This window comes from Sparus aurata, chromosome 15 (genome assembly GCF_900880675.1).
Source record: "Sparus aurata chromosome 15, fSpaAur1.1, whole genome shotgun sequence".
Lineage (NCBI taxonomy): Eukaryota > Metazoa > Chordata > Actinopteri > Spariformes > Sparidae > Sparus > Sparus aurata.
The window spans coordinates 13059501-13083600 of record NC_044201.1 but is presented as its reverse complement, the minus strand read 5'-3'; the positions used below and the strand labels follow the sequence as shown (position 1 = coordinate 13083600).

The 24100-nt window shown below is 44.7% G+C and overlaps 2 protein-coding genes across 6 annotated transcripts in view; one reads left to right on the top strand and one right to left on the bottom strand.

The window, feature by feature from the left end:
- The window catches only part of slx4ip (SLX4 interacting protein), a 39582-nt gene extending 31690 nt beyond the window's left edge, over window positions 1-7892 (top strand). For all 5 annotated transcript variants that reach the window (XM_030442281.1, XM_030442277.1, XM_030442280.1 and 2 more), the window contains 2 exons: window positions 6050-6156; window positions 6252-7892. In XM_030442281.1, coding sequence (XP_030298141.1) covers window positions 6050-6156; window positions 6252-7020 — 876 coding nt within the window. In that variant the 3' untranslated portion in view covers window positions 7021-7892. The remainder of the gene's footprint in view (window positions 1-6049; window positions 6157-6251) is intronic.
- Window positions 7893-8592: 700 nt separating this feature from the next.
- The window catches only part of jag1b (jagged canonical Notch ligand 1b), a 28013-nt gene continuing 12505 nt past the window's right edge, over window positions 8593-24100 (bottom strand). The window contains exons 6-26 of the mRNA XM_030442381.1: window positions 23494-23624; window positions 23277-23396; window positions 21380-21493; window positions 21181-21294; window positions 20974-21087; window positions 20501-20547; window positions 19842-20015; window positions 19263-19413; window positions 18129-18293; window positions 17771-17884; window positions 17503-17616; window positions 17214-17327; window positions 16683-16799; window positions 15944-15971; window positions 15424-15509; window positions 14721-14834; window positions 14518-14627; window positions 12965-13204; window positions 12226-12357; window positions 11116-11257; window positions 8593-10512 (exon numbers count right to left, since the gene is read on the bottom strand). Of these exons, the coding sequence (XP_030298241.1) occupies window positions 10037-10512; window positions 11116-11257; window positions 12226-12357; window positions 12965-13204; window positions 14518-14627; window positions 14721-14834; window positions 15424-15509; window positions 15944-15971; window positions 16683-16799; window positions 17214-17327; window positions 17503-17616; window positions 17771-17884; window positions 18129-18293; window positions 19263-19413; window positions 19842-20015; window positions 20501-20547; window positions 20974-21087; window positions 21181-21294; window positions 21380-21493; window positions 23277-23396; window positions 23494-23624 (2917 nt within the window). The 3' untranslated portion in view covers window positions 8593-10036. The remainder of the gene's footprint in view (window positions 10513-11115; window positions 11258-12225; window positions 12358-12964; window positions 13205-14517; window positions 14628-14720; window positions 14835-15423; window positions 15510-15943; window positions 15972-16682; window positions 16800-17213; window positions 17328-17502; window positions 17617-17770; window positions 17885-18128; window positions 18294-19262; window positions 19414-19841; window positions 20016-20500; window positions 20548-20973; window positions 21088-21180; window positions 21295-21379; window positions 21494-23276; window positions 23397-23493; window positions 23625-24100) is intronic.

Here is a 24100-nt window from a genome sequence, read left to right as displayed (position 1 = left end):
CTAGATAAGGATAGTGATGGTTGCTCTATGAGCGTAAGGAGGCCTTCTATCTATGTTTACAGACTTAGTGTCTCTGACCTATTTTACCTCTTTGTCTTCTGGCTAGAGGGGAGAGACTCTGCATCACCCCCCTTGCGATGTTGTTAAACTGATAACCATGTATGGAAACACTGCCTCTTGAAGCTGTAAGATATAATTTGGACATTGGGGAAGACCTGGGAAGATTATCATAGCAACACTCTGTGCAGACAGCATGATGTTATGTTGCTCCTCCATGATCATGCTTTATAAACTATCTCAACGTAAGCCATTGGTGTCTCAGAGTCTTTCCTGAATGGTCAAAGCGAGCGGAAATTCCACAAGTTGTTTTCTCACTTGTTGCCACAACTTAAGTCTCACACTGATTGGTTGAACCACTGTATTTTTAGCCACAAGGGCAAAACTTGAAGCCTTGCAAGATGGATTTAAGAGATCACATGATGACATGATCTTGAGCATCAAGCTGCCATGCAAGGTAAGGGGGCAACATCAACTGTCTGATTAAAGTCTATAAAGAGACAAGGATGTTTAAACCTCATACCTGATGCCCTTGATATGCTAAAACCTAGAGAACTGTCTGTTGCTCTGCAGGGTAGGGCTTTGTTTGCATGAGACCGTGTGAAGCAAACCAAAGGCATCTCTTTAGCCAATGTTATTTTTTTTCCTTGACTTTTGAAGCTTCAAGTCTGTCATAAAAATTCACTCCTATTGTGAGTCAGCACCAACAGTGAGGAGGGCAGCATGGGAAGGAAGAGCGTGTGTTTAGGATTGTGGCCGTTGTTTTCTAGTCAGGCACAGAGTGGGCAGCTGAGGTGAGTGGCGTGCTGGGCCGCAGACGTTTGGATCAAAGGCAGAGCAGATGTGTTTCCAGTCCCCCCCTCTTCTGAGCTCTGGACGAGCCTGTGTGTTTACTCATGACCTCAGCGCGCCTCTGTTCTTCACAGCTCGCAACAGCTAGCAGCAGTGCTTTCCCAAGCGTCCAGTGTCTGCTGATCCCCTCTTTACGACGGACAAACACAAAGATATGATCTTTTACAGTACACGATCGTGTCCGTTCATTCCATCCCGTCTAAAGCCTCTTTCTTTGATTTGCACGAAGTGAGTCCAAACAGTTAACAGCTTGTCTTAATCCTTACACATGGGTGGATCCGAAAACCCTTGTCATTGTTCAGGGATAAGAACTGTCCTCTATTTTAGACAAGTATGTGCCCATGCATGTTTGTTGACTTTGTTGCAGGGAAGATGTGGTGAGCTTAGACAAACAGGGCATGTTTCCTCTGTGGGAGCAGGGTGGGTGGAGGGTGAGAGGAGGCGGGGTGCAATTTGTGGACTAGTTTCACGAACATCTCTGCAGGAGGTATGTCTGCCCTGACAGTGAAGTACTATTGTTGTTTCTCGGTGCCAGTTTAAGGATTTTGTATACTTAGATGTGCCATCACAAAGCTCTTCAAAGGCTTTCCAGTGGAAAGAATAATTCCACTTTTATAACTCAAATAGTTTTAGGGATTCAAGCATTTCAAGTGGCATGAATCATTACATTGTGACAGATGAGTTAATGACTGGCTTTATGCGATGGCATCTCACTGTTTTTTTTTTTTTTTTGTGTTAGGTAAGAACAAAGGCAGAGTAACCCCAGAACAAACAATCTGGCTCCCACTGCTGCAGATCACAAGCGAATTTGAGTTGATGGTTGAGCTGAGCTTTCCATGCTGGCCTGTTTTCTGACTTGTCATCTGGGGTTTTTTATTTTGCTGGAAATTCTCATGTTTCAACTTCAGCTAAAGTTTGCAGTGCCGCCATGATGGGCTGAGAACAGGCGCTGACCTCTTTGGCCTTCCAAATCCTTGCAAAACCCATTGGATAAACTAAAAACTGCACGGTCATCAAGCTGAAACAAAGCCTGTTGTTCTCGGTTCCTGAAAAGCTGTTTTTATACAGCAAAATTGCATTGCACAGATGAATGAGCGAATGACCATTGTACCAAGAAAGATACCATGAGTTTTACCATCCTAACAAGAGTGGAGTATTTTTGGGCTACTCGCACACTCTTTTGCCACATCAGTGTGTTACTTTCAAGTGCAGCTGCATTAAAAGATAACAAGCATAATCTTGCTATCTGTGTTTCTACCTTATCAGAGATGTTTGTGGAGTAACTGTTCATTCCCTGTATTTTATGGAGCCTGCAGTTGGTTATCTGTTTGAAGTTGTTTCCAGGAGTCACCCAGACCGGGGGCAAGGTTTAAGAATCTTTGAGTCCTGGTATCCCTTTAAATCAAATGATTCATTCTTTCTGTTCTCCTTGCCCTTTTGCCAGGCTTATCTCTATATAATCTGACATCCAGATGTGCTGTCTTGTTGCAGCTCCCGTGGTGGAGCCGTGTTGTTTTGGAGGCTCCGGGGCCGGGGAGGGCACTGTTGGTGTACTTTACATGTTGCATCACGAGAAGTGTTTTGCAGCTTTGTGTGGGGGCGAACAGACTGGCTGGCGGCGGGGGGGTTAAATCCTTGGTTGTCGAGGGAGAGGAGGTGGTGGTGGCGGCGACGAGTTGAGGTCCCTCCCTCCTGCTTTATGGGACACTCTCCAGCTATTGGGAGTTTGCATCATTCTGTAGAAGATTAGGCCACCTAGGTTCCCACACAATACTTACTGTTTTATCCACATAGCTTGTGGCAACGCTAACGTTTCTCCTGTGCCACCTCTCTTGCGCTCTCTATTCTGTTGTCTTTGGTTGCTATATACAGAACGTCCCACCCCCGGACCCCTGGTGATAATAATTCCTGCACTATCTCTCTCTGTCTGACTTTCTATCCATCTCTCCGCTGCTGCTTGCTATGTATATCCAACTTCTTCCTCTCTTCCTGCTCCTTCCTCTCCATCAATCTGTTCTTTCACTCTTGCACTCTTTTGAAGTCGTGCCGACAGGAACAGAAAGGCACCAAAGTTTCCCAGAGAGCCTCCCATTGGCTTCATGTTGATTTTTCTTTCAAGTTCATTTTTCAAACAGCATTTATTCATATTAAACAGTTGAAAATACATATCAAGGCATTACAATGCAAATGACGGCACCCACATCTTTCTCAGAATTGTTGTTGTTGGGGTGGGTGTGTGGGTGCGTAGGCAAATGCGAGTTTGCATGTGTTTCGTTGTCCTAAATCCAAGCTTTGGATATGAGAGAGCGTAAAGACTCTGAGCCTCTGCCCACACTCTAGCATGACTCCATCTCTAAACAAAGGGCGGCCTGTGGAGAACTTCCTGTGTGAGGATTCTTGCGTTTGTGGGCACGCTGGAGAGACTGTTGAGGTCAGGCGATATTACTCTGGGGGGTGCCTCTTCTTTTGTTGTTCTCCCCTCTAAATGCTCTCTCTTTCTCTTATCCATTCTGTAGTATCTTGTCACTTGTTTCTGGTCGTCTCCGCCTCTTTCCCCATTGCCCGGCCTCCTTATTCACTTCCCCTCCCTCCGTCTGGCCTCTTTATTCCGTCCGCCACACCACAGACCAGAGTGCAGTTGCTAGGTCTCAACACCCAGTTCAAAGCCACAATGCCCCAGCTTGCCCTTGCAGCTTGGGACAATTACTTCTTCCCCCTCGTGCGTCGGGTCATATGTTGTCACTGGTATCGTGACATGTGGAAGAGGACATTAATGATTTATTTTCTCCGTGTTCACAGCAACTGGTGGATGCCAAAGCTTACCACACTGGCTTTCCCCGTCTTAGAGTGCACATTGAACATTTTTACCAACGAGTTTATGGAATTGTAATGATCTGAAAAATGGCGGATATTGGATAAACATGGTGGCCACATCCTCGGATTTTCCAAGATTTAACTTCCGACTGGTTGTGTTTTCCCACTGTAGTAGTTTACAGATTGGTTTTAGATGGGAGCATGGGTCTGTCAGTCAGTCAGTCGATCCACCAATTTGGTCCAAGCCGATTGATTTGATGGATTGCCATGACATTTTTTTTTTTTACAGACATCCATGTCTGCCTCAGGATGGGTTGTAATAACTTTGGCAATCCCCTTTTCAACTTTTCATCTAGGGTCATCATCAGGTTAAAATTTGAATTGTAAGCCTTAGTATATCCTCATACAGCTGCTAACATCACCATAGACTTTCCAGATACGATTACAGTCTTGTTTTAGTTTTACAGAAGCTTGCACAAATCAGTACAATGTGTCTACAGCTTGACAGTATTGCTAGTTTGCTAGCCAGTCTTAACATTTGCAATATAGATGTTTATGATATAAAGTACTTGGCAGGGTGGTCTTCTTCTTCGTCTCTTCTCAAAAGCACCTCACAATATTCATGACCAAATAAGCTCTACGTTGATACTGATATTGCAACAACATTGTAGGGATGACCAATGGTATCAATCAACGTTAATGTGGATATACAGTCTAGTAAGATCAGAAAATTGCATCACTTTACTGGAATGCAGCCTTTTAAAGCCAGGACAACACTTATGTCACATAGCAATAAAGACGATATATAATCTCATATCACGATTACGAAATATGTTTTGAATTATTTGCCTCGTCTCAGTGCTGTACATGCGATGCCAGCCAGGAAACAAATAAATAAAACACATCCACTTTTTTCCCACCTTGGTTACCCACCTCTTGTAGCAAGTCTTTCTCAGAGGTGACTTCTCAGAGGTGACTTACTTTTCCCTCAAGTTCTTCCACGTGCATCCCTCTTTTCATAAATGTGCCACCATTTCACAGTCTACTCAATTTGTTACATGTTTCTTGTGTTCCACTCAATCTGAATATGGCTGAGGAGGTAGAGTAGCCAGAACTACTCCAGCGACTAGGCGTAAACCAGCCTAGTTTACAGCAAATTACTCAAATCATGACGCTCTTCACCTGTATGCTGCTTATTCTTCTTAAAAACGTATATATTTTATCTTAATCTCTAAACCGAAGCGACCACCAACATCTTTGGATGAAATTAATTTACGATAAATTGACAGGCTCTCAACCTTTTAAGTTCTGCTCAATTTACCACCGGCGTCTCTTGTTCTCTCATAAATCCAGAGTCTGTTCGAGGTCAGCCAAGGAAGAGACCTGTGATTAACCTTCATTAGTGGCCTGTTGAGGGCACATGTTGGTGAGATCCAATCTTTGGCCCGTTCCTTGTTCTGCCTCAGAGGGTTGCCTTAGGAAGTGGGTATATTGAACTTTCCAGCCATAGTTAGACATTTTAGCTGAACAACTACAAATGTGAGTTTTACAGAAGCTCTGGTTTCTAGTGGCATATGGAGAACAGGTTTGACATTCATACGTGGGACCATACTGTTGCAAAAATAGTCATCGAGAGTGAAGAGAGATTGTCTGCATTTAAACCAGTAAAAGTGCTCCTACGGTCTACTTCCGCTCTCTTGTTTTTATTTTACCTTCTGTTCTCTGAGTAGCCCTTTACCCCATTTTTGAATATTTTCATTCTCGTGCCTCTGTTCCATTTTTCCTCTGCCTTCCTTCATCATATTATTAATGATGCCACTTTAATCGCTGTTTTAACTTGTCAGCATGCTTTTACCGTTTTGTAATTCTGCCTCAAGCTGCAAGCGTCATTCCAACCCTCAGACAACAGAGACTATGAAAGAACACGTCACACTATGACAAGCCGGTGATTATTTTCTGATGGCTTTGAGGTGGTTGCTTTTGACAGCATTAAGTTGGGGACTAATTCTTTGTGCCAGTTGGGGTGTTACTAAGCGTCTCCAAAGGCATTATAGAACACATTCCTCTTGTACTGTGTCATAGTTCAAATAGTAAGGAGACAACACTTTCAGGAGAATCAGATGATAAATGTATGTGAACTTTTATCTGTCACATTGGGTTAGTCTTTTAATTGCATTCATTATATAATCATTTTCACAGCAGACAAGAGAATGTTTTTTTTTTTTTACGCCAGATGATGACAGCAGACCACTCTGAAGCCAAACCTTTGCAGGGGATGCCAGGAATAATATTTTTTGTTTACACCGATTCTGTTTGTCCTCTCTAGACTGAGCTGAGCGAACAAAGCCGATCGGAATATTTTTCCAGAGTGGGAGAAACCCAGGAGCCTTTAAACAGCCCCACAAAAACAAAGAAGACTGTGCTTCAAAAGCTGTGAGTATGATCTAATGTAGAACTTTCCAACCCCACCAGTCAGAAAGGACACTCGAGTATCTGTTCATTTCCTCTTATCCTGCTCACTTTTTCAGAGCCAAACAAGCTAGCGTCCAGCGAGAGCGCTGTGGCTCCAGTACGGGGGAACAGCAGATTGACCAGAGAGTCTGTCCCAAAAAGCAAACGGGGGAACTTGGAGCAGGAGAGCTACAAGAGGCTGAGTCTAGCTCTGGACAGCAGGCCCTCCCAGAAGCAGACCACAAGGTGCCTTTCCCCAGAGCCTTAAATGAAGCTTCAATTGTGACTACTCGAAAGCAGGGCCTGACCCCGGAGCAGCAGGCTGAGAAAAGTCCTCCAGACAGCTTCGACCCAAATCGGGCCTCAGCAGTTTTCTGCCAACATGAAATCAGTCAGGAGACCAGCAAGAGGTGCAAGCCGAGCGATGTAGGGGAAGACCCTCACCCACAGAGGGCCAAGAGGACGTGCCTTGGAAGACCTCCAGCCACAATGCAAACTCACTCCACCAAGAGCTCCACACAAACATCCAAGCATGACCCTCTTCCTCTGCCGCCCCTTCCTCCAGCCAAAGCCAAGGCAGAGTCCAAGGCTTTCCCAGTCTCCGAGTGCAGGAAAACCACACTGGAAGTAGAGCTGCTTACTCTAGGGAAACGGGCCCAGAGGCTCCCCCTCACAAGCAATAACACGGCACAGACAAACCAAAACAGGCTGGCCGCAAGTCTGAGGGGCCTATCTGTCAAGCCTGCATCCTCAGGCTCCTCTATTAGTTCCAGATCCACACTCACAGAGGAGGGGAGTGAAAATGTGCCCAGAACCTCTAGATTACGACGACTGAAGAGGTCCTGAGGGGGGAGAGACGAGCTACAGTAAAGATGCTTGACGCCACGGAGATAGAGATGATATTGTGTCAGGCTACATGTTTACCCCATGCAGTCTCCTCAGATGACATGCATTTGTACACGTGTCACGTTTTATTACAATCCCCATTCTTTTCACATGTGCTGCACACGCCCACACAGATGAAATGCTGAACATTTTATGGCAATTGATACACGAGCGTTTTGTCAAATACTTGAAACAGACGTTTGCCTCCACCCATAAGTAGTGGTGGTCAAGAGAGGCTCGCAAATGAAAGTCAAAAACCTTTAATTGGAGTTTAGATTTGGTTTTGTGTTAAAGATTGGGGATTTCAGACAGGCAGGAGCCATGTAGTACGTCATGGCTCTGAGTCTGAAACACTGGCTCCTATGTGTCTGAAAACTGTCCAGTTTCCCCGCTGAAGCTCTGCTGTGATTGATTGCTGTTTCCAAATTTATTTCATCACCCCATTCTCAAAAATGCACAAACGTAATTAGATTTCATTCATATACAGTTTGCTAAGTACCTGAAATGTATCTGTAAATTTGAGGGTTTTATGCAGCTTTTATCTTGAACTTGAACCAAATGTGTGGGTGTTTTGAGCAGTATTGAAATATTAGTGGTTTTGCTTGGGAACAGCAGGACTTCTACAGTATCACAGGTTAAAATGCGGCTGCTGTTGTCGCCCCGACGCTCAGCAGGGCTGTTCATATCACCATATTGGCCCTGGACCAGCGAGAACATGGGGCAACTCAGGGCCAAGACTCATACCCCCATGTGAAGCTCAAGATGTTCAACGTTACTGATTTTATTTTACTGGAAATACATTTTATGATATAAATAAAATTTGTTTTTCCCTAGGGGGGAGAAAAAATCTCTGAATCTTTGTGGAAACATGCCAATAGGCTGATCATTTTTGCGAAGCAGCCAACATGAAATGACATGTAGATCTCTGCACATTGATGTGCTCACACACAGTTACAACTGGCTGATGGTCGTGGCAAATTTTACATTTTAAGTCTGTCCAGCAACAGTGATGGTAATAAACCAGTGCTCTGTCGTTCCCATTCTCTGTCAGTATGGGAGGGTGTAACCTGAGAGACGAGCAGAAGATTGAGACAGTATGCTGGATTAGTGACCCAACTGTTAAAAGTACTTGTATGTTTGGGGTAATTCCCAAGAGGTGTTGATAATCTCTTCTCTTGTCTTTAATCCTTTTAAACAGATTCTGCAGAGGAGTAAGTCTTAAAATCTGTTCAACTCAACAACTTCTCAGGTCTAGTTTGAAAGGTTTTAGTTAAGCCTGCAGCTAAAACCAGACCGACAAGAGCAACATTGTGTGAGGATCATGAGGAGCAGGGTATTTTTGTCCCCAGGATTGACTTAATACGGGAACGGCTCGCTACAACATAATTAGCTGTAAACACATTTGGACGGAGACCTTGCTTAAGTCTATGATGTCTCTCCAGCGGCAGTTCCCACGCCAGGCTGCATGAGAAACCTTTCATATGCTCCAACATGTTTGGCTTGATGCATCACAGACAGACTCTTCACTCTCTCTCCAGAACAAAGACAACTTTAATTCTCTTTTCATACAAAATATTTAATAAATATGACTTTCAAAAATATATTGCCAGATCAACACATAATTCTCAAGTTCATAACACAAAAGTCAAAAATAGGACAAAATGTTGCCATGATCTCAAAGGGTTAACAAATGAGATAAAACATGTTTGTCTTTAAGAGCCTCATTTTTTAAAAAGAAACAAATGTGCACAGAAACAAAGCAGATTCTTGCCGAGCAAGGCAGTGTATTTCATCCGATTCTACAGTGTTCCCATCGCCCCCCTACTGTTTCAAGTACTCATGGTCTAGCTTATGATATTACGCTGACTAAAGCAGATGGGAATTCTGGCGTGTCATGTCAATGTGACTTGCCTTGCGAGCTGGTGGATTTTGACAGCCTTTGAAATGTGTCAATGGGTTAAACTGAAGCTGCTGAAGGATTTTTGTTCCCTTAAGTATTAAACCATTAGTGGCAAGCAATATGTCTGCCACCATGTCCATCCCTTGCAGCAGCAGCAGCCGTCATCTTTTGTTGTCCTAACCTCACTTGCCTTCAATCAAGGTCCTGGCAACAAATAATGAAATGTCAAAATGTGTGGAAAAACAAAAGAGAAAGTATTTCTTTCAGGCAAAAAAGTGCCCATCCTTTGTCTTCTTTGAAATTTGGCTTTTTATAGAATGCGTTGAAAAAAAAAAACAAAAAAAAAAATTAAGTCATTGAAAGAAATGGTAGGCTTCCACAGCTATCAAAACCTTCAAACTAGACAGAACATATAAATAAAAAGGAATGATATCTTAAGGCTCTTGATTATTAAGTTAATAAATCAAATATATACAATGATTAATAAAAAAATGTACATATCTACACTTTCTAAATCGACACATAAATTCTTCATATTGGCAGCAACTGCTGACATTGAACCCTTCCCTCCCCCTCCCCAAAATAAAAATAAATAATAAAGTTGATCTTTTTTTCTCATTTGACAGTTGCTTAAGTCTAAAGCTGAAAAGGCACTTTCTCCAAACGGAACTAGAAAGAATTCAAACACATACTAAAAGTAATTAGCTCTAGTGTTGAACACGTCGGGTAGTTTTTAGTCATTGTACAACAATTACACCAGGAGCCCCTTCCATGTGTCCACTAAAATAAACAAATTTAAAAAAGGGAAATGAAATGCAGAGAAGGACACTTTTGCAACTAGTCCTACAGTGAAATGTATACCAGTGCCTTGTGTTTCCAGCCAACCAAAGCAACTGTCACTGCCAGTGTAAGCCAGCTTGTCAAAACTTAAATTAACACATGGGGAATATCTGAAAATACTGTGGGGTCACGACTGACATGACAGTTTACTAACTACACATGCCAAAGCTCCCCCGTTTCACCCACCACCGGGGTGTGAAGGTGTAAGGCTTGGTTGCACAGCAACACAGCTGTCTGCTATACAATGTAGTCCATCCTGTTTATGCTGTTTGCTGTCTCCAAGTCTCTGTTGTCCTGTTTATTAGTCCAATTAGGATTTTTGGACGTGGAGTTGGGATTGGAGATGGGCGTCTTCTCGTCCCTCTCCACCAGTGTGTATGCTGGCTGTTTGGCAAAGCGGCCCTTCTGTAAGTGCCTCTCCTTGTCGTCCTCATCCCCCTCGGGATGATTTGTCCTTATTTTGGCAATGATGGAGTTCTTGTTTTCATAGTCTTTGATGGCCACAGTGAGGCCCACGTGCTTCTCTATAGGGTTCTTGATCTGGTTCAGCTGCTCCCGCACGTTGTTGGTCGTGTTGTCCTCGGAGCCGGCGGCCGTCGTCCCGTTATGGTTGCTCTGTTTCCGCCGTCGCCGCATGCACCACAGCAAAATGCTGACGAGCACGAGCACCCAGATGACGATGAAGATGGAGCTGAGGAGTGGCACAAGGTAGTCTGATGGCAGAAAGAGGACAATCATAAATCAAAGAAAAGCCACAAATTTAAACAACACACAAAAGGTTTTTTTATAGCGCTACACTGAGGTTGCTAAATCATTAGCATGCTTTTGCCAGTGCAACCTGACCTCTGAGCCCTGAACAAGGGAGGAGGGCTGCTTCTATTTGGCTGTGGCGGCAGTCTGCTGTCACCGGGTTGATGAATGGTGGACACATGCGGGAGTCTTACTAGTCACAGTCCAGCCAGTCACAGTACGAGCCAATCTAAAGCCACATAGCCAAGCAGCTCTGCTCTTTCCATCGTAATGTTGGCTAAGACCCTTTATGAGCTCCATTACAACTGCCATGAGATGGTAGACCTGGCCATTCCGAGTTGTGTGGGAGGTCAGGAAATATTTTTCAAATGTGCACATTTTTCTTTGGTGCTTGGCATTACTGTCATATCTAGGGCTTGGCTGTATTTCATCAGATCTTTTCAAAAAAGCAAAGCAAAACAAAAACAACAGAAAAAAACATCCTCCCACCCATTTCCACACATGCAAGTGTGTGCAAGTCTGGGAAAATTCACAGGCAACAACCAGAGTTTGGAGGCGGTTCATACCAGTTTTGCTGGGGCTTGGCACGCGCACCTCTACGATGGCGCTGATGATAGTGTTGTTCCCGTTGCGTTTGCTAATCAGGTCAATTATCCTGTCTGTGATCTCTTTAATAGGGTTCCGGTCTAGGCGATGGTCCTCGGTTGACTAGAGGGGACAAGAAGAAAGTTAGGTTTGAAATCTGTTGGTTTAGGGTCACGTTCTGGCCGGTAGAGCTTTACAGAATATCCATTCTGATTTGGGAGGCAGGTAACACATGTACACATTGATATGTAATTAACATGCCTCTTTTGTGCTTGTGACGCATTTTGATACTGGTACTGCACCTGTCTAAAGGAAGAATATATAACTTAAGAAAAGCAGTTTGTCTACAGAAACTGCTGCCTCTCACAGGCCCAAGATCAATAGAAAATAAATATCTTTTAGAAGTACCAATTTATTTATTTGCTCCATTTATATACTATGTCACAAATCCATACAGGGGTGAGGAAGATAACAGCTGCTAGACCGCCCTGTTATACTAGTGTGAGCTTCCAAAACTACATTTTTTTAAGCAGTAAAATGTTGCATTTAAAATGCTCAAAGCCAATGCAGCTTTTTATTTTTTATTTATTTATTTATTTTACATAAAAACATGAGAATTATGTAAAAACATGATAAAATCTATATTTTTCCAAATATTTTGACTTTTGTGCTTGGAAATTTTTTGAACACACGAGTTGGAAACAATCCCACACAGCCGCCACTGGAATCGAATTCTACAGAAACAAAACAATACTGATAACATGAGTGTAGCCTGAACTTGACCAGAAATAGCAGATTTAAACAGAATTAGTAGGGAGAAAACCTGCATAGCATTCCAATGTTGATTTAGAACTTAAATGTCAAGATTAGAATTATTCAATTAAACCCCACCAGTGTGTCAACCTCTGATCATGTTTACCTGCTGTCAGCAGATGACACAACACAACCAAACCCAAATCTGCCACACAACCCATTAGAACATGTCTCAATGCAGCTAAGAATGTGCGCTGCAGGCTATAAATCAAAAGGGACTTTTATTTCTGATTGAGAGGCACACATATGGCTGACTGGGAGTGGGAGGAGGAACTTACGATGCAGACGTGGATCTCGTTGCTGGCTGAGAATGAGGGGTCACAGGTTATGGACACAGAATGCTCCAAGGAGAAATTCTTCACTACGTACAAGCGCCTCAGCTGCTTGCATACATCCTCCACAGACGAGCCCTGGACGCGAAGAAGAAAAAGAAAGCACATGTAAATGCACATGGAAAAATAAGAGAGCAATCAAGGAGTAAAAAGGAAGAGCAAGGCCTGCATTGGCAGTAGGTTTAACATGCTATCTGGTTGGGATCCACCTCATTTAGATTAAAGACCGCAGGCTCATATGCTTGTCACTATTTGCTGTCATGCTTGTTAGGGAACTGGCGTGTGATGATACTATGTGGTGACAGAGTCGCCAGTGGTCCTGTTCAGCTCAAATCCATATGATCCTGAAATTAATCTTGTTGTGCGGTCGGGTTAAGAGCGGATTGGCATGAGCTGCGAATGCCTGATACTTAAGAACACCAAAACTTGGATGCAGTCAACAAAAAACAGAGAGAGAAGACAGAGATATTCCCACATTTTTTCTTCCTGGAACACGTTTGGAGATGTGACTGAATTGTTCAGTAGTCTCAGACAAGGAGCGATGGTTGAGCACAAGTGAAAACCTAATCTTTCACACTTTGCTGCTCCCATTCATTTAAGAGTGGTGGTGAAGGAGAGGCATGAAAAACGACCCCCTAAAACCCTTTAATTCAATCTCTCCCTCCCTGCTGCCTAGGTAACTCACTTGAGTCATGGTCTCCTTGTTGAAGGTGAAGGTGATGTTGGCGCAGCTGTTGTCCTGGTAACTGGAGCTGGGGTGGCATTTGGTGGGAGGCGGGGGAGGGTTGGAGCGCCAGCACTCGCCGAAAACGAGGCAGGGCTTCACAAAGCAGTGGCCCTCTCTGATGGGGATGCAGTTTTGGCCTGAAGGACACCCGCCTCGACCTTTGGCACCCAGGTGGCACGATGTAGGACCACACCACATCTGGGGAGAAAAACACCACAGGGGAAACAGTGTTGAGATAATGTCATATAATTTAAAACTGCCACAAAGAACTGTCATGTTTGTTCAAAGTTTGATTCTTGTGGCCCCCGTGAAGAAAGAAAAACGGTAAAGCTTGTCCGACCAGATTGTTGCAGAGTCACCATTGAAAGTAAACATTCAAGCACATAATGTCAAGCTTCACCGTTTTCCATGCACTTGTTGCCTGTTGATTCATCTCCGCTTGTCTGAACACACCGTTACAGTGACATCTTAACTAGCTGCACCAAAAGGTCAAAATCAGTAACTAGAATGTGATCATGCTAATGTTAATGCAAGCTAAAGCAAGGATTTGGCTCAAAGCACCACTGGTCCCAGTTACATTTTGCAGACATGCTATTGTGGCTCTAGACTCTTGTTGAAACCTTACTTTGAATAATTTAAAGCATTTTCTTTCTATAAATCCTTCTCCCCAGCTGCGCAGGAAATTAGCCTACATAATAAAGTCTAAAAACAGCAGTATTTTGATTTAAATCAACAAGTGTCTGATCCACCAGCTGAACACCAGTGATACACTCCTCCAGACCTGAGCAGGACTGTAAACAGATTAGAAAAATCGAATCAATGGCACTGGTTTTCCCAGTCAGGGATAATAGATGCTCTGTATAGACTGATTTCTATCCATTGCATGTCAGGGTATAAGCCTCAGTTATTGACATGAAACACACAAGTTACTGTTAGCAAATGGACGGTAAAGCCCATATAATTGTGTTCCCATATCAGACATGTTTAACATGGAGCCTGTACCTTACAGGCCGAGATCATTTTCACCCCACGATGCATTTTGTTCCCGAGGGGAGCAGTATCAGTTAGGCACTATTGTTCATCTGGTGGTTTGATGAGCATAAAATTGATGGCGCTCCCTTAGGCCTCTACTATAAATCCTCATCCAGTGCAAGTTTGGGGAAATTCTGAACTGGCATCTGATACAGATTTCTCACAGTGGCATTGTTTGTCTTTTCAAAACAAGCTGCATCATCTTTGTTTGGAATCTGACACTCCCAAACCAACTCCACCCTGTGTGTGTGTGTGTGTGTGTGTGTGTGTGTGTGTGTGTGTGTGTGTGTGTGTGTATGTGTGTGTGTATTTGTTAACATTAATATTTAACCTCCCACAGTCTAAAACTATTTATGCTCCTTAGCTCTTCTGCCATAAGTAACAATGACATCATGTGCTTCACAGCTGTATAGAGCCATCATAAATACCTCACCCTCTACATTTAGTACATACGCAGAGCTTGTTTTGTTCAGGCATACCTTTGTGCACACCACTTTCCCATTGGAACAGTGGCAAGTGTTGCAGTCTTCGTCCCATTTGACTCCATCAGGGGTGACGTGTCCATTCACAGAGCAATGCTTTCTTGTCACTGTGTTAAACACAACCACAGTTTTAGAGATGTATCACAGAAGGTGTGTTTGTTTTGTGGATGTGTCCTTTATCACCTAGTAAGGACTTGTACCTTCTTGGCAGTGGGGTCCAGTCCTGTCTGGTGGACACAGGCAGCGATATCCGTTGATCTCGTCCACACAGGTAGAGCCAAAGGCACATGGAGAGGACTGGCACTCGTTAATATCTGTCAAAGAGGAGAGGGGCGAGAGGTAAGAAATGGCTCCCTTTGAGAATAAAGAGCACAGCCAGACAGCACACAAATATTAAGTTAAGCTTTCAGCACACAAATCTAATTCCTAGGCTAAATTCACCGAGGTCATGTGTCATTTGAACAGTGCATTCACATACACGCCAGTTAATAAAAAACAAGCAAACATGCTTTGAATCAGCCCTGGACGTCTCTGCCCCATGCAGCTTTATTAAAGGCAGCATCATTAGCAGGTATGCAGGAGCTAAAGGCTGGACTTAGCAGAACAAAGGGTTTGCAATGGGAAAGAATGTGGCCATCTGAAAGCCTTTAAGAGGGAAAACAATCTGTGTAATCAGTGTCAGAGAGCATGGCTGATTAGCTGTTGGCCTGCTAAGCCGGTTTCCCCCAGGGACAGCAGCAAGGCCCGGTGGAGTGACACCGAAATGGCTTGGCCTGGCCCGCAGCCCAATGCACAGATAATTGGCCGGCTAGACCTTCCATTTGGAGGGACTGCAGCGATCCCGCGGCCCGGGCCTACTCTGACAGGGATCAGGGAGGAGTGGGAGGCAGGGTTAATACTCACTGATCCGACAGTCTGGACCAGCGAAGCCTGAGGCACACTCGCAGCGGTACCAGTTATCCCCGTCGACACAGGTTCCGCTGTTGTAGCTGCAGGGGAATAAAAAGAGGAGTGAGATGCGAGTTTGTATTTGAGGATAGCCTCAGGCTTGTTTCACAGACGGACATTTATATACAGTGCTTTATCATTAAACCAATTCAGACTGGAATTTTCTCACCAGTCAACATATAGTAACAATTCCTCTAAAGCATTTAAGGCAATCAGACTCATTCCTTTCATTGGACAAGTGCACATGGGTTTGGGAGTGATCTACAGTGGCATGTGGTTAAATGATGCCTGGGAGTTCACAAAAGAGGGTTAGATGATTGCATCCCAGGAATGACAGGGATGGGTGTAAACCTGGTTCTCATCAGAAACACGGCGAGAGATTGAGTGAACGCCTGCAGGTGAGACACTACGATACAGGAGGAGCAGCCTGTTTACATCTGTTTAAAACTACAGGAAATGTTTGGCATCCACTTACCATGGGTGGGGACTGCAGTCGTTGGTATCTGAAAGGGAAAAAAAAGTAGAAAGGGAGGGAGACAGACAGAAAGTAGTGAGTGTGTTTTCTCTCCCTCTCTCATGTATGACTGTTTAGCACACATGACAGCAGAGCACGTCTGAGCTTGCGTGTGCAGAGGCGTGTTGTGCTTGGACGCCACACAGCCAGATTGCTCTGCCTTATTAACATCACAGAGCAAACAATAGTCGGCTCTCACCCTCAAAAAATGATTTCCAGCTCCCCCAACCACCACCGACAACACCTCCACACCCAGATTCCCACCCCGGCTGCTTCTCCCTCCCTTACAAAAGTCGGGGAATTCATGTTTTTGGAGAACATGCGTACAGGGGAGGCCAGGGAAATGGAGAACAAGCCGACATGTCACTGTTTGGACAGGAATGCAACAACGAGAGGGGGAGAGGGGTGTGTGTCGGACAAGGCAGAGGGTGGAACATCTGTCTCCACTTTCCTGAGCCCCTTTCTCCCTCCTCCTTCTTGTTCTCCTCTCATGGCCAGCAGCAGCCAGGGAGAAAGGAAAGAGATTTAAAAAAAAAAAAAAAAAGGGTAGAGGAGATCAAGAGGGGATGGGAGAGTCTGATTTAATCAGATGCAGGACTTCACCTCTGCACTTGGTAGCAGAAGGTTTATCATCATTTTATAGCAATAACTGTCCACTTTTATCCCAGTTATCTGGCATTCCACTTTAAGGAGCACTTACTCTGGGTGCACGTGGGACCTTCCCATCCTTCTTTGCAGACGCAGGTGAACGACTCTCCAGTCACCACACAGGTACCTCCATTCTCACACGGGTTTGGAAGACAACTTGAGTTTTTGGCTGAGAAAAAGAATAGAAGAGTATTTGCAAGGGAAGGATTATCAGTGGAATCAGCGCTTGTAAACCCTAAACAGTCACAGGAGACTGCCGTTGGTTTGGCTTTTGTCAGTGTGTTTCCGTTTTTTTCTCTAAGGGTATCTGCATTCCACGACTTTGAAGCGTATTGTCAGTGCAATCAGGGATTTTAAGCGGATATCTGTCAGCACTCACATAAGAGCGAGAAATGGGCAAGGAGGCAGATGAGGAAGGAGGGAGTGTTGACAGAGTGAAGGGATAAAAACTGTTTGTGAACCTTGCAGATCTGACAGATATGATGAATATCTGAGATAAGATGGAGCTCTCCCACAGACCAATCATATGCATGTGTGTAAATGTGAAAGATTAAATCAAACCGCCTGGTGCTGTGTGACTCACCTATGTTACATGTTGTACCCTCCCACCCTGGGGAACACTTGCATTGGAACGTGTTGCCCTCATCGTGGCAGGTGCCACCATTGTTGCATGTGGCCTCATCGCACTGACTTTCACCTGTGGGGAGCATTACAATATTTAGGTTGCTTGAGCTGTACACTGGCATGATTTAGAATAAATGAAGTATAGGGTGTTTAGAACATTGTGTAATTCTATACAGCCATAAGCACATACCATGAACCTGCACAGGCAGACTACACGGGTGTGGAAACAATAAAAAGAGGGCTCTTACGGGAGTGGCACGTCTTTCCCTTCCAGCCATTTTTGCACTCGCAAAAGAAATCAGTCACCAGGTCTCGACATGTCCCTCCATTATGACAGGGGCTGGTGCTGCAGTCATCGATGTCTAGTGGAGACATTGGACAGGAGAGTGATTTACGAGCATCACAATCATCAAACAAACGCTTATGTTGTATAAATATGTTGACGCATTATTGAACAGACAACATGAGCAAGGTGTGGGTTTGTTTTGAGGTCACAGGACAGGAAGCTCTACTCACTGATCTCGCAATGGTCGCCCTCCCAACCGTCGCGGCAGATGCACTGGTACACACTGACTTTGTCGATGCAGGTGCCTCCATTGCTGCATGGATTACTCTCACAGTCATTGATGTCTGAAATGTTAAAAAAAACAAAACAAAACATGAGCTCAGAAGGAACAACTTTTAGGAGTCCAATCTGATACATCACCTATTATTGATAATATTTATTTTAGTTTTATGACATATTATTTATTTGTAAATGTATGTATTTATGTGAGCAGCATTAAGGGACTTAAACTGTCATTTTGTTGTTAATATAAGTTGTATAATAAATAAATTGGATCTTGTATTCAGTGTTGTGCCTGTGGACTCTTACTCTCATGGCAGTAGGTGCCTCTGAAGCCCTCCTGACACTCGCAGCTGAACTGACCCCCGGCCTGGCTGCGACACTGACCATGGGGTCCGCACACATTTGATGAAATGTAGCGCTCCCCACCTGGTGTGCTGTTAGACGCCACAGCGACAGTGCAGCTGTCAATCACTGCAAAGAGTGGAGACAATTAATGGGTGAAACCACTGATGACACCTAAACAAACCCTTTAAAACAAACAAACAAACTTGTTATAATCATTAAAATGCAGTTTGTGTCTTCCAGACAATAAGGAAGGAAATTAGGTTACTGCTCTCTCATCAGACTTGTCTATTCACAAAGGTGTGATGGAGCCAACAAGTGAAAGGGAGCAAGAGAGATGAAGAGATTAAGGACGTGATCTACAAGTCAACAGGCCCTTAGAGATCATAATCCCAGTCGGTTCGAAATTCCCATACGCTGAGAAAAACTATCACATAAAAAAACTGATTGATAGAGGCAACAGCGATAAGCTGTTATGCTTTCATAAGCAATTCAGAGTGATCTTTTTCACTCTGCTCTGAAATCCTTTCCTTTCCCCCTGTCTGATCAGGTTAGGAGAGCTGGCTGAATCTGCTCCCCCGTAATCACTTAATTCTTGCCAAGAGCAGAGAGAATCTCACTGTCTGGTATCTGACTCCGTGGTTGGTCCACTCACTCAATTACACACACACACACACACACACACACACACACTAAAAAATCTGCACATTCATTGAGAGGGAAAGAGAAGAGGTAGCCCACCAAGTCATTACCAAGAACACACACAGTGCTATCAGCCTTTTGCCAGATTTTCAAGGAACTCAGAGGAGGGGGAGAATCATTGGAAACACTTTGCTGAGGAGGTAGAGGGGGGCATTCATCAAGGGAGCTCCACTCAGAAAAAACTGCTCACCTTGGCCAAGAAACTTCAATGTATGAAACTTAAATATAGGTATTGCCCTCATGGGAATACTTTGGGCAAAGTGTTTCAGGCAAATGGTGAAGACCTGGCCTTATTCAGCGTTTTACTACAGCACGCTACGCAGATCACTTTACAGGAATGTTCTGGAAAAAGACAAAGAGTGAAAAGCTTGTGGTTACTGTAGGCAGGAGACATACCTTTACATGTGGTGGTGCGACAGTGGTCTTTGAGGTGAGAGCAGTTCTTGCCCTCATAGTCTTCGGGGCAGTCGCAGTAGTAGTCCGTGGCCAGGTTGAAGCAGGGGGCTCCGTTCTGACACGGGTTTGGGGAGCAGTAATCGATATCCAGCTAGGGCAGAAAGGTATTGAATAGAGAGCGGTGAACCTGATAGCTGACATAGTTTCTGCTACACTAAACAGAGCAAAACCCACAGCATCCTCCCTACAGGCAGTGCCAGGAAACAACACACGCACAGCACTTGGAGGAAGGGGGAAAAACAAGGCAGAGACATAGGAGCCGTCCTCTGAGTCTGGGCTTCAGCACTGAGGAATGTATCCCGCTGTAGCCAGGAGCTGCTTCAACAAAGCACTCCCTTTTAAAAAGGAGGACTGTGGAACAACAGCTATTTAAGAGGGTGGGGCAGGAAAACTTTACAACGAAACCAAAGATACAGCAATGCTGGCAGAGAGGGGGCTGTGGGGAGGGCAAGGGCTTCAGATGCTTAATGATAGCAATGGGGATGCAAGTCTGAGATAGTGGTGGGAGCCGTGTCTCACCTGGCACAGATTTCCTGAAAAGCCAGCCAGACACAGGCACTGGAAGCTGTTCACTTCGTCCTGACAGCGCCCGCCGTTCAGACACGGCGAGCTCGCGCATTCGTCGATGTCCCTCTCGCAATGCTCGCCAGCGAAGCCAGGGGGGCACACACAATGATAGCCATTAACCAAGTCCTGGGAGAGAAGAACCGGGGTTAACCTTAGGCAGCCACAAATTTGATTAACTGCTTTAACAGGGTGGGGTCCAAACAATAACTGTCAAACCAGAGCACAGAACGAGGCTGAGATGGGGGGGGGGGGGGGGGGGCTGCGACAAGTTTGAAGGAATATTATCACAGCTCTGCAATTATTTCAACACATTTTCCTGGCATGGACCCAACACAATAATGTTTATGGTAATTCAATCTAGTGTGGTCAAGAAACTTGCGTGTTCCTCCCTCAGAAACCCCTCTGAACCCACTCCCCTCAGTTTTGATTTCAGAGAGGAATTCCACAACAATTCCACTGTCGGTTTGGAGAGAACAATTTACAGCAGCTATTTATATAACCGCTGTAAATGTCTTGGGCTTCGAGAAAAAAGACAATAAAACAAACAAACAAGCTGGCAAACAGAGCAACAACACCAGATAAAGCAGGATGGTTCTTGACCCAACACGTACCTTGCAAGTTCCCCCATTCTGGCACTGGTCCTTGCAATCATTTATATCTGGGAGGGAAAACAAATCAGAGGATTAATTCTGAACAGCTTGACTAAATAGTCTGTCTTTGAAAACAAGTCTGTGCTTTATGTATCCCATGCTAGGGGCCTTTAAAAACATTGCCGGAGCTACAGAGCACTCTGCAAGAGTTGAATAGCGCGCCTGCGGAATCAGTGCAACATGGAGTATTGAGCAATCCTGTCTGCTGCCAAGTGAAACTAGTCCTGGGATTGTTTTGAGCCACCTCTAATCACCGCAGCCTTGGCCACACACAGGGCTAATAATGATACAGCAGATTCATTTACACTGCAGGAAAAAGGCTGCGCTTGTGTAACTGTTTGCTTCAAGCCTTCATATTACGGCTACAATGAACAGAGGGGAAGAAATAAAAGAGGCTGGAGCAGGACAGCTGCAGATGACAGCCTTCAACTCACTGATGTCGCAGTTCTGCCCCATCCAACCAGGGATGCACTCGCAGAAGTATCCACCAATCAGGTTGCGGCATGAGTTGGCATTGTCACAAGGCTTGCTATCGCATTCGTTGGCATCTAGAGAGGGAGAGAGAGAGAGTGTGTGGCATTTGCATGTGCAGCTGACAAGCGTGAAGTGGTGGAAAGAAGAAAAGAGGCCAGGCGGCTCACCTATCAGACACGTCTTTCCCGTCCACTGTGAAGGACAGTGACACTTGTAGCCGTTCACCAGATCCTGGCAGGTTCCTCCGTGATTACAGGGGTTTGGAGAGCAGTCGTCAATGTCTAAGTAGAAGAAGTGAACTTAATCAACAAGATTTTATTTTATTCTACAAGACATTTAATGGGTGCAGGTTGAGTGCAATCTTACTGATGGTGCAGGAGGGGCCGCTCCAGCCTGGCGCACACTGACATTCATAACCTTGGCTGGTTTCTGAACAGCTCCCTCCATTGGAGCATGGATTGGACAGACAGGCATGTTCCGCTAGAATGAGAAAGAATCATTTGTTAAAACAGGTCTCACACATACCCCGAGTGAGTCATTTTAAAGTCACAAATCTGCGCCTCGATACTCCTTCATACTCCTTCTCCGTCAATTAATGTGATTACAATCAAAAATGTACCATGTTAAACAAACTTGAGCTTTTTTGGTTGATAACCTGATACTAAGATTGATGTTTTTTCTTTTATTGTAGCTACCATGAGTATATTTCGCTGTGACATCCCAATGCCCAATGACTCACAAGAAAACAAATAGGATGCAAAAATGCATTTCAGCTCCTGACTCTCATCCTTGGAAAACCTCACTCCTCTGTCAGCAGAGGGGGTTGACTCCTTCCCTCACCATCACCTCCACCCTCCTACTCCTCCTCCTCCCCTGCCCCAAAAGCCCGCTCAAAATCCCCCCCCATCTCACTCTCATTACCCGCCCGGCAGACCACACCACCAGGAAATCATCTTTCATGCTAAGTTGACCTGACCAACGCACCGTGACTTCCCTCTGACTCCCCCCCATTCTTCTTCTGAGAGGCGGCACAAGATGAGAGACTGGCGGGAGGGCAAGCGGGAGGTGGGGGCAGCGCTGCCCTGGAGTTTCTCCTTTATGGAAGAGTTAAGGATGAGTGGGTTCTAAATGAATCAAAAATGAATGATTCACTCAGGGAATAACTTGGCGGTTGGAGGTGATCAGTGGACGGCTCTTGGTATGCCCTGGGGAGGAGGGACGGGGGAGAGGATGCGGTGCTGCACCCTGGGGCCTCTCTGTGTTACAATAGCCTGACGTATCCCCCGGTCTGAGGACCTCCTGTTACGAAGGGCACAGTTTCCTGACATCTCTGCAGTTAAGCTGTCAGCACCCCGCGAGGCTCAGATTTAATGAGGAAAAAACCATCATCTCCATGGTAAGTGTTCGTAGCAGCTGAACCTTAGCTCCACACCCATCTGTCTCGAGTGCCTGAGAGGAGCGAAGGGATGACCAGCCGCTGAAGATCAAACTGGTGGATTACCTGACTTGGGGGCCACTCACACTGGAGTGGAAACAGATTATTGCCGAGTTACCACCTCCTCTGATTACAAACTCGAGGCACCTCTGACCTTTTGTCTGTAAGCTCAGCGAGCTCAGACCTTTCCCACTTATTCCCCCTGCAAGCATTTGTGTAACATCCCAAGAGATCGTACCTTTTATTTTCATTTTAGGTTCCAGATGTAAACAGTCTTTTATGTAAAAAAAGGAAGTTCTGGGAATGCTGAAGCTGCTTTGTTCGATTTTTCAGCAACATAACTAGACCCACAGTACAAGGCTTTAAAGGGCAGTCACGTGTTCGGTGACTTGCAAGTCAAAGTAGATCACAAAGAATGGTCAAACTCAAAGCAGAAGAGGGCAAGATATTCTGACCTTTAAAAAAAATATAATAATAACTGGTTCCTACATGGCCTCTCATGATAATTACGTGAGTGACATATTGTACATATCTGAACATGATCTCTTTCATTTTTGCTAACCTTGATATTGCTTGTGTGTTTATATGCATTTTTGTTGCTTATATGATACCTACACCAACATGGGTTCATCTTTTGTTTCGGTTCTGTGGTTTTATTTAAGATATTTTCATATTATTTTCACATTCCAATGTCAGAAAAACAAACAACTGTTTCCACAGGCTGAGAGGTATTCATGACTAGTAACCTCCACTTCTTTAATCTTTAAATTGGTTATGTACCCTTTAAAGCTTGCTAGCAACAACAGAAGAGTTCAGTCTGCCACTCACCTCTCTCACAGTTGGCACCAGAGTAGCCCTCAGCACACGTACATTGGTACTTGTCAGGTCCTGTGTTGATGCATGTCCCTCCATTCAGGCATGGCTGGTGAGTGCCACAGTAGTTCAGATCTGGGAAAAGGAGTGTTTCACACAGCGTTAGTTTGTTTTCACACAACACAGGCCGCCCCTACAGCGACCGAAACTGAAATCATAGACGGGAATTAACCTTTATCGCAAAGGTGGCCGCCCCAGTTGGTGTCGCACAGGCATTGCCATGGCTCTACACAGGTGCCATGTACACAGCCAGGGTGAGGGATGCACTTGTCACAGTACTGGCCCTGCCAGCCATACAGACACCTGCAAGACACACACAGAGCCATGCTATCAGCCTCAGAGGTGGGACGGACAACAGAAATCAGCAAAATCACACACCACAGCGACACATGCAAAACACTGAGACAAATTCACAAAATCACAGTGAGGTCAGATAATCCCTGTGGTATCTGAAAATGCTAATATCTTAATCTTCTGTTTATTCCAAATTCCTTCACAAGCAGTACAGCGATAATCTGGACTTAACGAACTACACGTTAGCATATGCAGCTTGTAGCTGCACAAATGAAACAAACAAAAGAGGCAGTATTCTTGCCTTCACAATTGGGCTGAGTCTTAAAAGACCACAAATGAATCTTAAGTAGCAGGGTGTTTATGCAACAGCTTTTAAACAATACTTGGGGACAGGGAAACAGAGGAGTATTTAGCATTTTACCAAACAGAAAAAAACAAAACACTAAATTACAGTTCCATTGGGACCTTTAGCACAGCTAACATTA